Source organism: Pieris brassicae, chromosome 10, assembly GCF_905147105.1.
Source record: "Pieris brassicae chromosome 10, ilPieBrab1.1, whole genome shotgun sequence".
NCBI lineage: Eukaryota > Metazoa > Arthropoda > Insecta > Lepidoptera > Pieridae > Pieris > Pieris brassicae.
In genome coordinates, this window is record NC_059674.1 from 6,508,787 (window position 1) to 6,523,519 (window position 14,733).

Sequence of the window (14,733 nt, forward strand, 5' to 3'; positions counted from 1 at the left end):
TTTTGAACATTTTGCTTTTCACTTTTTAATAAGAACGTATGGAATTTGATTATAAAATTTCAATAAATACAATGTAAACTACATATATCAAAAGTAATTACATACACATGTAATTAGACAATTTACATTCTACATGTACATTGTCTGGTTTTGACAAATGGAGTTTATACAGTATTAGTTTTCATTTCATGTTTTGCTTTGGTGTATATAATGGTTCACTTCGACTGTGTATGTCCTTGTAAGCGTTCGTAATACCTGACTTAAAATAACAAAATATATAAATTTCATTATTATATTACATTTATAATGTATTTAAAATTGTAGATATATGTAACTGTTATCATTAAATGATTTCACGTAACACAATGTTATATAAACATAATAAAGGTTCATCATCACTGTACATATATAATAAAAAATATATTTTTGATAATAATATCGCTAAACATACACAGTCGGATGGGTTAACTAACAACGCATAACTCCCTACCCCTCCCCTAGCTCCGAGTTGCTCAGTCGGCGATGCCTCAGGGTCTCGTGCTGCATTACGGGATCGGGGCCCTAGGGCCTCCCGGAGCGCTGACCCCTGGAGCCATCGCTCCTGGGGGTCTGACGCCGGGAGCCCTCACACCGGCTATGGCGCCTCCATTGGCTCAGGCGTACTACTTTGGTGCTGCGGCGGCGAATACGGCTGCCTTCGGAATTGGATTGGACCAAGTCACGCTTAAAGATCTCATTAAGAAACAGATGTAAGTATTATATTGCCTAATCCCGGATAAATTACATAAGGTAATATACTCGTAAATAATATATAGTGAATAATAGGGAAGATATGTTGAGATAACGTGTCTTTGTAATTTTAGTATATAAACAGGAAAAATTACTCTGAAAACCAATACAAATGGTTGTTTTATTCATTAAAGTTATCATTAATATCTATCATATGTCACTTTTTATATTAATATATCATTTAAGTTGAATATATGTAAATCGTGGTTACTACACTATGAGCTTCAATTGTATTTTTTATTTTATTTAAGCTGTACATGTATAAAACACGTACATGAGTATTTACAATATTCTTAACCTACATAGTAATAATAAAAATGATAAACTTTTTTGTCTTCAAGTCTAATGCTATATTATTTTCACCACCGTATAATTATAACTATTGGTAGAGGTGCTGTTGTAAAAATTACAACATTTCTTTGAATGACTATAAATATAAATATATAAATCTGAATTTAATTTGACTCGAATTTTTGAAAATTGTACAATCGTTGTCAATCACTAAATTCGCTTTTAATACGCGTAAAGAATATTATTCCTGCGAAGACAACACGAATACATGAGAAGTAAAATTATTGTTTTTGTTCTATTTTTTCCGAAATATGTGTTAGATCGTCGTTTCTCAACCGATTTTACGTCACGACCCACGGAAAAGCCAATGTGTATTGTATAATACACAATGGCTTACGTATACGTATACACATACACAACATGTACGTGGCGCGCTATTTTTAATGAAGTCGCCACCTACCGTTAGAGAAACGATATGTTAGATATAGAATACGTATACTTATAGGCCTACCATAAAGATATATTTATATTTCGCAGCGAGTACTACTTCAGTCCGGATAACTTAGCGCGTGATTTCTTCCTCCGTCGTAAGATGTCGTCCGACGGGACAATTCCCGTGACGTTGATCGCGTCCTTCCACCGCGTACGTGCGCTCACAGCTGACGTGCAACTCGTGCTTGATGCTATACGGGATTCTGATAAGCTGGAACTCATACAAGGATTTAAGGTATGATAAAATTTAAGGGAGACTTGGTATTGTATTATTAGTGTTTAAAATATACAGAATACGTTATAATCATATTATATCTCATCAGGTGCGAACAGCTATCGAGCCTATGAAATGGGTGTTAGCTGACATCGCCTTAGGTGCAAATGGCGAAGAGAAAACTGAAAAAACTGAAAACACGGACAAATCCCAGAAAACTGAAACAATTGATAAAACAGACACGGAAAAACAACCTAAGGATAAAGGAGAGAAAACTGGAACGGATAAAGAGAGTTCTGATAAGGAGACAGTCGATGTTAAAGATAAACCGGAGGAGGATTTTCGCGGGGAGCGGATAGAAGACCCGCCGAGGATAGATAGTGAAGATGTTGTACTGGTAAGTTACCCCCACAAAGACTATGCTTAAATTATGGCTCCTTCGTAAGGCTGCTGTCTTATTTTATTGTTGCAGTCTAAATCTCTCAGTCTTGACATACATAACAATTTTACTAAAAATTTCGCTACGATAACTTACGCTAGCGTAATGTAGCGTGTATTTTTAAATATAAAATCTTTAAAAAATTAAGCCTTTACCTAACATTATGACAATCACAAGGATTAGGTCAAATTCATATATATGTCTTGAACAACATTTGATGGTATGATTTTATAGCATAATATTAAAATTCACAGAAAACAATTTCTGAAAGCGCCCGGCAATCCGCTAACGAAACAAACGAAATTAAAGATGAAGTGAAGGAGGCTAGTGAAGAAAATAACGATGTGGATGAGGAATTGAAAGCTGAAGATGCGCAAAAGGAGTCCAATGATGACCTCCCGCTACAGTCTGATGGGTCTGAGAAGCCTGGGGAGAAACGGTAAGTGTTCAAAAATGAATAGTTCTTAATTTTTTTTTAAATAAAGATATGTATTATATGATTTCTTATAGTATAGGGAGGGTAGTTGCAAAATTTGTTAATATGAATGAAGAACTGATGAAAAATTAATTGTTTGAACTAAAGATGTGTCCTATAATTTTAGTATTTGGATGATATCATGCTCAGAGATTAAATAATACTTTAATAAATGTTCCTTGACGCGTTCTTACTGTAATAAATTAATTGAAAAGAAATAAATATTAAATTTATTCAATACCTATTCAATCGTTATGAAAATAAATAAAAAATGTGTTTATTAATTTTAAGTACATATGCATTACAATGTGTAAGATTTGGGAACCCTTTTAAGTAAAAAATGCGTGGATTCCCAGGTGTTCCATAACACATTATACATTCCTAAATATATAATTCAATTACATATTTTATTGTATTTATTTTTGTTTTTACAACTGTTATCAACACGCTTGAGAGGATGAGTTAGTGAGTGAATGACTTAGTGTGCAGCTACATATTAGGTCTCAGAAGCAGCTCTAACACTGCGTAGGGTGTGTTCATAAGCCAGTCCTTTAGTCGTATTTTTAGATTGTAGACGTTGAGCGGGGTAGATATTAAGCAGTCTATTTCATTTATTATAGATATAGTCTGCTTGCATATTGGGCTCGTAAATAATTCGATTGTATAAAAAAAAAGTTGTCTCTTCATACATGGTACTTTACAAACATGAATAAGTAATTTAAAACTACTCAAAAGCATATTTAACATAGAAAACTGTCCAATGACACAACTTACAGTCTCTATTAAAACTCTGTTCTCGTATGCAATTTTCACTTAATTTGTTTATTTAGGCATGGTTTTGATTTATTGATGATTTTTTTCCAGCCGTAAGAAGCAAATGGTGGGAATATTCCCGTTAGCGACCATGGGTGGTCCACTGGTTGCGCCCGTTTCCAGTTTGTTGCGATGCGTTCCGCCGCCGCCATTGCCAAGGTTAGTTTTATCTGCATTTGGCTTTATATATCATATTTAATTATCACATTTTCACAAAATAAATGTTGGACTAGTGCCTTCAGCGTCCTCTCATCCCTGAGTTCGTAGGTTTGATAGGCTGTGCCCCAAAGAACTGTTTATATATGCGCATTTAACTTACGCTCGAACAGTGCAAGAAAATATCGTAAGAAAAATCGGCTTGACTTATACCCAAAAAGTCGACGGCGTGTGTCAGGCGCATGAGGCTGATCACCTACTTGCCTATTAGAGTGACAAATGATCACGAAACAGATTTTTGATCTTCTTTGATTGCTTTGTCATCATCTACATCTCATCAATCTCTTGTTATAGATTTCTATAATTAATCTTTTACTAACAGAATGTTCCGGAGCAGTCGTGGCCCGGGTTCCATATCGCCTCTTGCCAGGGACAACTTAAACCCGGATGTACCCGAGTTTGTTCCGCAGGCTGTGAGACAACGTGAGTATACATGGTTTTTAGTTTAAACCGTTGATCAGCACCTGAAGTGTGAATGAAGTGAATTACGGATATTGAACTACGTCTTGCATTGAAATACGTCGCTTTCGCGTTTGGAAGTTACAGAGTACCAATGCAGCTTCCGATACAGTTATTGTTTCCTCTATATAAAAATGTTTTATTGTCCATAAGGACTAACCATTATTTAGCCATTTATTAATGCGTACATGGGTAAAACCGTGGGGTTGAACACCGCTAATTTTCTTAACTGAAAGTGTATATAATTAAAATGGCGTTTTTCAATTGCGGTCCCAAAATTAAACACTAGATTCGGTCGTTGTTTATATAAATGAATAATGATAAGAAATAAGCCTAAACCCGTAATTTAGGCCCGAAATCTCTCATCAATAGAGTCTTTGGGTTACGCATTATGGGTAAATTAAATTTCACTTTCGCGAGAAAGTCTTTTTGTCAGAGATTTTTTTCGACATAAGTGACGTACACGCGAAAGCCATGCTATCAATATGCTTTGTATTTTATTAATTCATATGTATTCTGAGTTCTGAAGGCTGAAGCATGCAAGGCCCATTTCTTTCAACGCTCTCTAGTTTTAAAGTTTAGTAGTGCGCATGCGCATGCTATAGAATTCCTGATTTGACATTGAGTTATATCATTGTTTTTCATATTTAAATAATTGAAAAATATCTATTTTTATTCTATTTACGTATTCCGCTTAATAGAAAATAATGTGAACTTAATTTTTATTTTTATTAATACAAAAAATAATAATAATTAATAAGAAATTAACACAACGAGAAATACCTGTTAACGCAAGCATGAATATTTGGCAACTAATATATATTTAAAGAAAACACTATTTTTAACGGATTGAAGCTATCTATTATTATAATCTAACGGATTGAAGCTATCTATTAATAATATATATTGTACAAAATTTTTCCCGACGTTTCGCGTGCTTTACATCATGCGTGGTCACGGTGACCACTAATATATATGAACTGTAAACTACTGTTAACTAATATATATGTCAATCGTTTTTCATTACTGACATTTGTGTTCATTTTTACATCTTAAATTTGAAACCTTTGTTAAAACACGTTCTTCAATTAAACTAACCGTATCGACCGGATAATCATAAAATATTTAACAGTTACGAAACCCAAGTTTTGTATCGTATTTTTTTTAAATAACTTTTCGTCAATTTTATTAATTCTTCTGCTATTCGGGACGCATACAAATACAATAAATAAAAAATCATACAGATCGGGAAAATCGTTCCCAATTTATAAATTGTTCGAACCCATCTTTATATATTTCATCTTTAAAATTGACTGACGAACGTTAATAAACGGTCTCCGTGGCAGTATCCGGTCATATAACGGCCACTCTAACGTGGCACTTATAGTGTGACGTCATCGTCATCATTTTTAGTATAAAGATTTCGCTTGTTGAGCTGGGTTTAAAAAAATATGGTATATTACAGAGGAACCAATCGAAAAAGAAGCAACGGAGCAGCTAAGCAGCCCTAACAATGAAATTGCTGATCCTAATGTTTGGACAGAGGTTAGTTGAAGTGATTTTTTGAAGTTCTTCTTTTGGCGCGTTAGGGAAAAACGATGAGAGTAAATTTTTACGATGCGCGTGCGCACCGGCACAAAAAATTAACCTGAAGTTAGCTAAAGTCAACATTTATGTAATTATATTTATATTTATTATAATATTTTAATATAATTTTGTGATATTTATAAACTATTTAACTAGATAATAGAACTATCAATGTATTAAATACCTTTTTTCTATTGTTTTTTCTACACAAAAAGATTCGAAGCTATGAATAACAAAAATACATAATAACGATAACAATGATAGTAATAATTCTATTACAATTAATGAAATTTTGTAATAATCTTAGCAGTAATAAGGTAAAATGAAATAATTGTATTATTTGTATTCATGATATTATTTGTCTATGATAATGAAAGCCTTTTGATAAACTTATTCATATTTTATTAATTTATTTTATTTAACCAATTTCTGTTGCATAAAGTATATCATTTTCGAAAAATAAGGTCATAAAGAAGTTTCACATCTTATGTGTGTGCACTAGTGCACACACACATTTATTAAAGTACTTAATACATAGAATTCACCCTTTGATTTTGACCAATATAACCGATATTTGTATATCGATATTTTGTTCTAAACGATGTTGTCGTAACCGGTCTTGACTATATATAATCACCTCTGCTGCCAATGGGGTGTGCGTAGACCAGTTGCGGTCCTTCCCTCTTGATTCCTCCGCTCTGGTCATATTTACCATAAAGGCCCAATATTGAAACACGAATGTGGTCCACAGACTTTTTCTTACATGTAATTTCCAAAACAGGTGAAACGTCGCACAAAAGCTGGGTCCCGCGAGCGAGGTAACGCACGCGAGGAACCCGAGGAGCCTCGCGAAGAGCTGCACTTCCAGCTGGATGAAGAGCTGGATTTGCCCCCTCCGAGGCATAACACCTTCACAGACGCCTGGTGAGTGAACTTAAACGTTTACTTAATATATAAATTTTGCACTGAATGTCCACTTTGAATAGATTTCATAACTATTCTGAGTTACTGCGAAAGTAGTGCGATAGAGAATGTGTCGCCAAGGCGTTCCAGACACGTTTTGATGATGTGTATGGGTGCAATGTTGACACAACATTTTTTTTACATGTGTCTTTGCTAAGACATCATGGAACATTAAGATCTAGCTTAACTTAAGACTATAAGTAATTTAAGTCTAACCTAATTTACTAAAAAGGTTTTTTAACATAACGAAGTATCCAATAACACTACTTACAGTCTCTATTAATGGGAAGACACTCTGTTCTTGTGCTCGATTTTTTCTCGCACTGTTTAGCACTTAATACTAACGTACTAAAACTTTCCTAAAATTAGAAATATAATTAATGTTTGGAACGAAATGCTGTTATACTCCTAAAAAAATTTTTTTTATATAATTTTTGGTAGCCATTGTCCCATAAAAATAATAATCAATGTACATAGTATTGTCTTTTGTTACATCTTTTGTTCAATTCGGTAAAAAAGTGTTTTCTTTAATATCAATGTATTTTATAAGAATATTTGTTGCTATAAATTTATCAGAACGAAACTAAAATGTAATATTTCGCTTAATAAATACAATATTTTCATTGTCAGGTCTGACGACGAATCAGAATCGGAGTTCACAGACGGGGACATAGGCCGGCTGCTCATCGTTACCCAGACGACTACCAGGGCGCCTAAACATGACGGCTACGACCGTCAAGGCGATTGGTCCACTCGCACTAAGATCACTCAGGACTTGGAGCAGGTAAAATAATGCTTTTCTGATAGCGGCTTATAGGTATTAGGAAATTATGTAGATGCAAGTGCACTATCTGTTTCATAACTCTTTAAAATGGATGTCCGGCACGCCCGGAGTGTTACCAGTAGGCTCAGGCTTTATTATTCCAAGACATGGGTGTTAAAAAACACTTTAGGAGTGTTAGGTTAAGATTCAGAGTCGAGTCTCAGCGCGAACTGACTCCCGTATGTCAAAATCTAATACGTTTATCATACGGGAGTGATACTCAGCGAATTTGAATCATTTTTATCCTTGAATTATCTGGAAAACAAAATGGCAAATCTATTTCTTTTTTGTTTTGTACGCGAGATCTCATTATGATGTTGATGCTATTAATTTTTTGGTAAATGTTTGAAAAGTTAAATAATTGTTATTCGATGAATTGCAGGTGATCACAGATGGACTCCGACGCTATGAAGAGGATTTGTGGGGGGAATTTTCTATGGTAATATTTTTAATGTATTTCAATTTTTATGATGCAAATACTGGCTTCCAACCGCAGCTTCGGCAATATTCTTTGCGACTTTATCAAAATGTTTAGATTTTAGTCAATTGTATTGTTGTGTTGTAAATAAAAGTTTTACATAAATAATTCCCTGTGCAGTGTAACAGTGGTGGCAGTCAATACCGCACCGTGTCCTTGATCAGTCGTGAGCAGTTTGAAGCCACTGTTCCTGCTGAGAAGCACAGCAACCCCGCGGAACCTCCGCCACCGCCGCCGCATCAAACGCAACAGGTATAATTTTTTTTTTTGTATATGATGGTTTAAGCTCCTATATTAGGTCCACTAATATATATAACGTAAAATTTCTGAAAAAATGTAATGTCGAAATAATTAAAAAAAAACACACAATTTTTGGAATGATTTTAAAAAATTACGTACATACATATAGTTTTACATAAGATTCAATTTAATATATATAAATTATACCTGTGTCCAGTTACATTTAACAATACAGATTATGGTATTGTCATATCATGCAATGTTCTGTATTGTGAAAAAAATATAATTATTTTTAATTTACTAGCATTTTTAACGCTACATCTAAAACTTACAATAAATTCTATATTTTGGTATATATGAATTATAATTATTTTTTTTGGAACAGATGGAGTCCCAAAACGAAGCGGGTAAGGTGAAGCGGCCAAGACGCACTGCGCGCTTCTACGCCGCCAGCAAGGACCCCCACGCCACTGATGTCATGTGAGTTTCCGAACCAATTTGACTTCTCGTTCTACAAGAAAAAAGAGGACCAAATTTAGACCTCTCGGCGTTGGTATCATTTAACAGCACGTTTGCGTATATAAAAAAAGAAAAAAGTGATGGCATGAGTGAAGGAGTAAGAGAGGGAGAAAGAGAAGACGTTTATAGCATGAACTTGCCACTCGTAGAAATATTGCTTAATAACTGAATAAGAGGACATACATAGACTAGAGTTAGATATCTAGATAGAGTTGCAAAGAGAAATCGAGCAGGCTTTGGGTTTTTTCAATGCTCACATACGAGAGGTTCTCAGTTATATCTTCAACGAAAGAAAAATACGTCCTCATGATAGTATGATGTCTGATCAAAGAAGGCATATGTCAGACAAATTTCAGCTTACTTGTATCTGCCAAATTTGTTGTTGTTACAGCATGTTAATAATTAATTTTGATCTAATTTTATAATTGAACTACTTAGGGATCATTCAAGTATTACGTAACGAATTTTTCCTCTTGTAAAACGTTACGATGCGGGGCGGGGATTGAATTACGCGTTATTGTTAATATTATTTTCGACTTTCTAGTACTTTACACCACATAATGGTAAGTTTCAGGTATAAATAGTAACCGGGGGTGGTCACAAAACGTTTTACTATTGGATACAGAAAACGTTGCGATTCGTTTCATGGTCAAAACTTGCGTGACGTAATACTTGAACGCTCTACTTTTTGACTTATTTAATACATTTGGATTGGGGAAAAAGTCTAATTTACATATTATTTTTATAATTTTGTTGTCACTTCTACCACGTGTGAATTGCACGTGTTTTTTTTTAAATTAAATATTTCTAATAAATTTACTCGTGAGTTATAAATGTGACATCTGAAAGTTTTATTTAATTGTTTTAGAAGCAGCCGCAAACACAAGACACGGCACAGCTTGAACCCTCCAGTGGAGCATCACATCGGGTGGGTCATGGACATCCGCGAGCATAGGAGACATCATAGGGATAGCGGGTGAGATAATCATTTCTAAATCATTAAGAACCAATGTGTTTTCACCGACTGTTAAAACACCGTGATATATTTGTTGTCTACCGTCATTTTAAAAGATTTCGTTAGTACCCACATTTCTCTTTTTAGGCTTTTAAAAACGGTTAGTTTCACATACGTACATTTGGTATATGTATTTTAGTGGACTTCTATTGTGTGCTAAAAACTGTTTGTCTACCTTTTGTATACCTTTGAACAATTATAAAGTTTTTGACATATCCATACTGTGTCGAAACTGTGTTTCTGTACGTAGAAATATTTTGACATTTGAAGTTGGATATTTTTTTCTAGTGAGACCAATGACAGTTGGTCTAGTGGTGAAAGAAACTAATATAATTGATAATTCGTTTAGATACATTTTTTTTTCATATTAAAAGTAGGATTACTTTCAAAACAAGGACAAAAACGGCCTCAAATTCCACGATGGCTGTCTATACGTTGACTTATATAAATATGTTTGTAGGTCTTCCCTCGGCACTTCACCGACACTAGGCTCTTCATGCGGCTCAGCTCCTCAATCGTTGCCTGCCTTCCATCACCCTTCGCACGGATTGCTGCGAGAGAACCACTTCACGCAACAGGCCTATCACAAATATCACTCACGGTGCCTTAAAGGTAAAGATCGTCCAATAGGTAGAGAGATTGAGATAAATTTTCCTAATTTAATGATTGTTGCAATAATATTGTTTATGAAAAACCTTTGTAAACTAGCATTTTAGAACAAAATGGTTATAGCCAGTCTTTATTTTGTACATTTATTGGAATAAATAACTATCATAAATATTTTTGCGTAACTAACATACATTACGAAATTAGTGGCAGGAAATTAAACATTATTAGTTTTAGCAACAGCTTCACATATTATTTAATATTTACGTAAAACATGCAATAATTTAGCCATGGTTAGTGCATTACTTACTGGATTATGGTTACTGTGGATTTCACGATACTAATTATTTTAAGAAAATAAATTCGTGAAACTCATTTCATATGCAGGCCACTAATTTCGTAATGTAGTTCCGGCTTAACAGTCTCTATCTAGAACGTATTTCTTTTCTTTTTCACACTGTTTGCTTCTAATTTTTAAATAGCAATATTGAGTTAGTTTTATTCAATTTTGTAGAGGATCTGATAGCATCATTCATTGTTCCTATAATAATATCGGTTAAGATTCCGAGTTGTAACTTAGTTTTTTTTTTGAATGAAAGCCTGCCAATCGGTATTGTGCCAATTCTAGTTAAAAGATTTATGATTGCCATATTAAAATTTTGATTTAATTTAGAACGCAAGAAGCTCGGAATCGGTCAGTCGCAAGAGATGAACACACTTTTCCGTTTCTGGTCCTTCTTCCTTCGGGACCACTTTAACAGGACCATGTACAATGAATTCAGGTAAGAAATACTGAATCTGAAATTGAGTTACATGATACTTTTATCTATAAACGTCTCTCAACTAAGAGTACCTTTTAAAGTACTGGTTTTTTTAATTACGATGTTCTGTGTAAAAAGTACGTCATAATAGTTGTCGTTCATAATTCATAATTTTTCTACACGAAATTATTATTTGTATTATCAATTCCTATATTCAGTTGTTGATTTGTAAAGAAGTTAAAATTATATTTTGAGGGTAGTCGCAGTTTTTATTATGTATAAAAAAAAAAAGAATTCACGATTTAATTGTTAATTATTTTGTATAGAGCGTTGGCGAATGAAGACGCTGTTGCTGGTTTCCGTTACGGCCTCGAATGCCTTTTCCGTTTCTACTCATACGGACTCGAGCGTAAATTCCGTCCGGAGCTGTACCAAGACTTCCAAACTGAAACCATGCAGGACTATGAGAATGGTGGTGAGTCGATATTTTTTTATAAACTTCTTTTAAAACATACTTTTATAAGATATTTAAATTATAGTTTGTTTGATGTGGCATAAAGTAATAGTTTTTCTTTATATATATTGTAGAAAATAAATCTGAACAATTTTGGTATTTATATCGTAAAAAACACGATATTAATCCTATTTCTTATTAATGCATCTTAAACTAAGTCATCGGGCAATAAATATCAATGACTGTAGGAATGTGTACGCAATGCAACCCGTTATGTTGATAACGGGTTCGATAACTCTGACTCTTGATTGGTCGTTACAAGTTAGGGTTGCTATTTTTCTATAAATGTAAATATAAGAATTTTTGTTATGACTCTCATTACATTACGTTTCGTTACGCAATATGCTCTATAAATAATTTATTTTCTAATAGCGAAAAATTATTCCTATCAATACTTAGCATATCGATCGTACCTATTCCGTTTTCGATATGCACTCGAATTCTTACGCACATCACTACATCTCTCCATAAGACCTGTGAGTGCCGACCTGTGAGACCCGAAGCCTGAGTTAATAATGCATCGACTTTATTGATATCAACACTCTATTTTCCCGAAGGAGTAGGCAGAGATCACGGATCCGGTCCTGACATACTGCTGTCGATTCATCCATGACATTCACTATGCATACTCGTCATTGATAATTGTAATTTTCCAATAATAACTGTTTAAAACATATTTTATTTATTTCATTTTAGGTCAATTATATGGATTAGAAAAGTTCTGGGCGTTCCTGAAATACTACAAACATGCTGCAGCGCTTCAAGTCGAGCCTAAACTCAAAGGATACCTCGCCAACTTTAACACTATCGAGGACTTCAGAGTACTTGAGGTAAGATTTGATTCTACCGTCATTTTAAATATAAATTATGACGTTACCCCTGTTTTTATGTTGTAAATTTGTTAAATCATTTGTTAATTCTTTCACGAATGTACACACAAGAATGATTGAAACTACCCTCATTTAACGTTTATTTATCATATTCCAGCCCCAATTGAACGAACTATTGGGTGCGCAAGGGCCCAATGCACCAGGCCGCGGGCCCCACGCCCGGCCATACGACAGACACAGATCTGTGTCCGAAAGCGATAGGCCACACCATCAGCACCACAGGAACTATTTCAAGTGAGTAAAAGCTGACATTATTCAATTGTATGAATTGATGTAAAGAAGCAAATGGGACATCCATTTTTGTGTGTCTGTTTTTTTAAGTGGCTGGCCTGACCCACGTCGAGATTTAACCCTAAACATGACTTCCGTAGGTCATAATTTCGACCCGGTATTCACACAATGCCTTTTCTTCATAAAATTAAAAGAACTCTTAAATGGCTGAGGTAGTGACTTAGTCTAATAAAGCATAATTTTTGTAGAGCTCCAAACACATCTGGCAACAACGAACGCGGCCGAGCTGGCTCTTGCGGCGCCCAAAGCGTTGTCGCTATCAACAGGACTAGGCGTAGGTATCTACATTTTTTATATCTTCACGACTTCCAAATATAATTTATCCTCTTGGTAACTCTTTTTCTCTCTCTCTATTTGTATAATGAGAAACTGCGAATTTGTTGCTGCGTTGCTGCGAGCTTGGGCAGAATTTGAAAAAAACATAGCTATGTTATTATTGTATATATTTATTTCTATGACCCTATGTTTTTGAACTATTTTGTATTTGTGTCCAGTCATGCAATAATTTATTGGAATGCGTTTAAAAGAAGAGAAAGAACTACTGAAGGCTAACTATTTTGCACTGAATGTCCACTTGGAATAGATTTCATAACTATTCTGAGTTACTGCGAAAGTAGTGCGATAGAGAACGTGTCGCCAAGGCGTTCCAGACACGTTTTTATGATGTGTATGGGTGCAATGTTGACACAACAATCTTTAATCTAATAACATCCTGTATATAATTTAAATAACAAAATGCGTAACAGGATAATAATATTATTTTGTTTTCAGCACCAAAATCAAAACCGGATCAAGAAATGAAGCAGCCGGTCGCGGCGCGTACGCAGTGATGCGTACAGACGAACGTACATAACGTGTATATACATAGACTGAGCCGTTCGTATAATTATAGGACATTGCATTTTTATATAAATAAAACAAAAAAAAATTCAAAAAATCTTATGGACCCAAAGTGTTGAACGCTAGTGTTAAGTGTATGTAACCGGTTCTCGACGGTACCGACCGGTCGAATCCGGTTATCACCGGTTTTACTTCGGTCACGATGCGACCTCGCGGTTTTCTGGGATTGCAGGCTGTGTGTGAATGAAGCATAGGTGAGTTATTCGAACTTTGTATACATAAGTTTCTGTCAAATATCTCTCCATATTTCCGTTAGACGTCCATAAACAAAACGCAACTTATCAACAGAATGACACATATGATACTATTTTATTATCTACCTAAGACGGGGGGGAACAATTTAATTTTAATATTAAATTCTAAATACTATATATATCTAGGATGTTTTTTTTAATGGAATCTCGCTGTTGGCCTTAAGCGCCATTACAGCTCAGCTCGGGCTGTTTTGGCGAGCGTAGCTCGGCCATACTGATCTAGGATGTCGTTATGCAATCGCGTTTTATACATGCACAACGCCATCTATTGTTTAAAAAATGAATTAAATGATAAAATTATTCTAAAGTTATTTAATCATTCAGGTACAATTTGTACACTTAAGCATCTCAAATTTACGCCATCCGTTCATTATTCTACCAGGAGGCCTTGTTCTGAGAAGATCGGACAAAGAACTCTAAAGTTACTCCCTTTGCATTATTCATTTTTATTTTGGGAAGTTCACAATTCACAAGTTCAATAAGTCTATTAAATAATATTAACACCAAAACTATAGTGACTTATGGATTAGAATTTATATTACTCTGAGGTTTATCTCCATACTACAGTGTCATTCGTCTATTTTTTTCCTATATATATTTCTTTCTATATAATGATAACAGCTGCAGCTAGCAGTGTGGCTACATATTGTTTGTTGTAAATAATCCTTAACGAATATTCGTAACCTTATGAATGAGGATAATTA

The 14,733-nt window shown here is 34.5% G+C and overlaps 1 protein-coding gene across 6 annotated transcripts in view; it reads left to right on the top strand.

The window, feature by feature from the left end:
* LOC123715516 (la-related protein 1) overlaps nucleotides 1-14,733 on the top strand; it is a 53,217-nt gene that overhangs the window by 34,923 nt on the left and 3,561 nt on the right. For 4 of the 6 annotated variants that reach the window (XM_045670551.1, XM_045670552.1, XM_045670557.1 and 1 more), the window contains 20 exons: nucleotides 502-749; nucleotides 1,618-1,807; nucleotides 1,896-2,183; nucleotides 2,480-2,664; nucleotides 3,565-3,672; nucleotides 4,052-4,152; nucleotides 5,654-5,733; nucleotides 6,557-6,699; nucleotides 7,369-7,522; nucleotides 7,944-8,000; nucleotides 8,160-8,291; nucleotides 8,665-8,759; nucleotides 9,667-9,774; nucleotides 10,274-10,425; nucleotides 11,093-11,201; nucleotides 11,507-11,655; nucleotides 12,391-12,524; nucleotides 12,682-12,818; nucleotides 13,064-13,153; nucleotides 13,647-13,969. In XM_045670551.1, coding sequence (XP_045526507.1) covers nucleotides 502-749; nucleotides 1,618-1,807; nucleotides 1,896-2,183; nucleotides 2,480-2,664; nucleotides 3,565-3,672; nucleotides 4,052-4,152; nucleotides 5,654-5,733; nucleotides 6,557-6,699; nucleotides 7,369-7,522; nucleotides 7,944-8,000; nucleotides 8,160-8,291; nucleotides 8,665-8,759; nucleotides 9,667-9,774; nucleotides 10,274-10,425; nucleotides 11,093-11,201; nucleotides 11,507-11,655; nucleotides 12,391-12,524; nucleotides 12,682-12,818; nucleotides 13,064-13,153; nucleotides 13,647-13,728 — 2,742 coding nt within the window. In that variant the 3' untranslated portion in view covers nucleotides 13,729-13,969. The remainder of the gene's footprint in view (nucleotides 1-501; nucleotides 750-1,617; nucleotides 1,808-1,895; nucleotides 2,184-2,479; nucleotides 2,665-3,564; nucleotides 3,673-4,051; nucleotides 4,153-5,653; nucleotides 5,734-6,556; nucleotides 6,700-7,368; nucleotides 7,523-7,943; nucleotides 8,001-8,159; nucleotides 8,292-8,664; nucleotides 8,760-9,666; nucleotides 9,775-10,273; nucleotides 10,426-11,092; nucleotides 11,202-11,506; nucleotides 11,656-12,390; nucleotides 12,525-12,681; nucleotides 12,819-13,063; nucleotides 13,154-13,646; nucleotides 13,970-14,733) is intronic. The other 2 variants (XM_045670553.1, XM_045670554.1) reach the window with 2 other exon arrangements.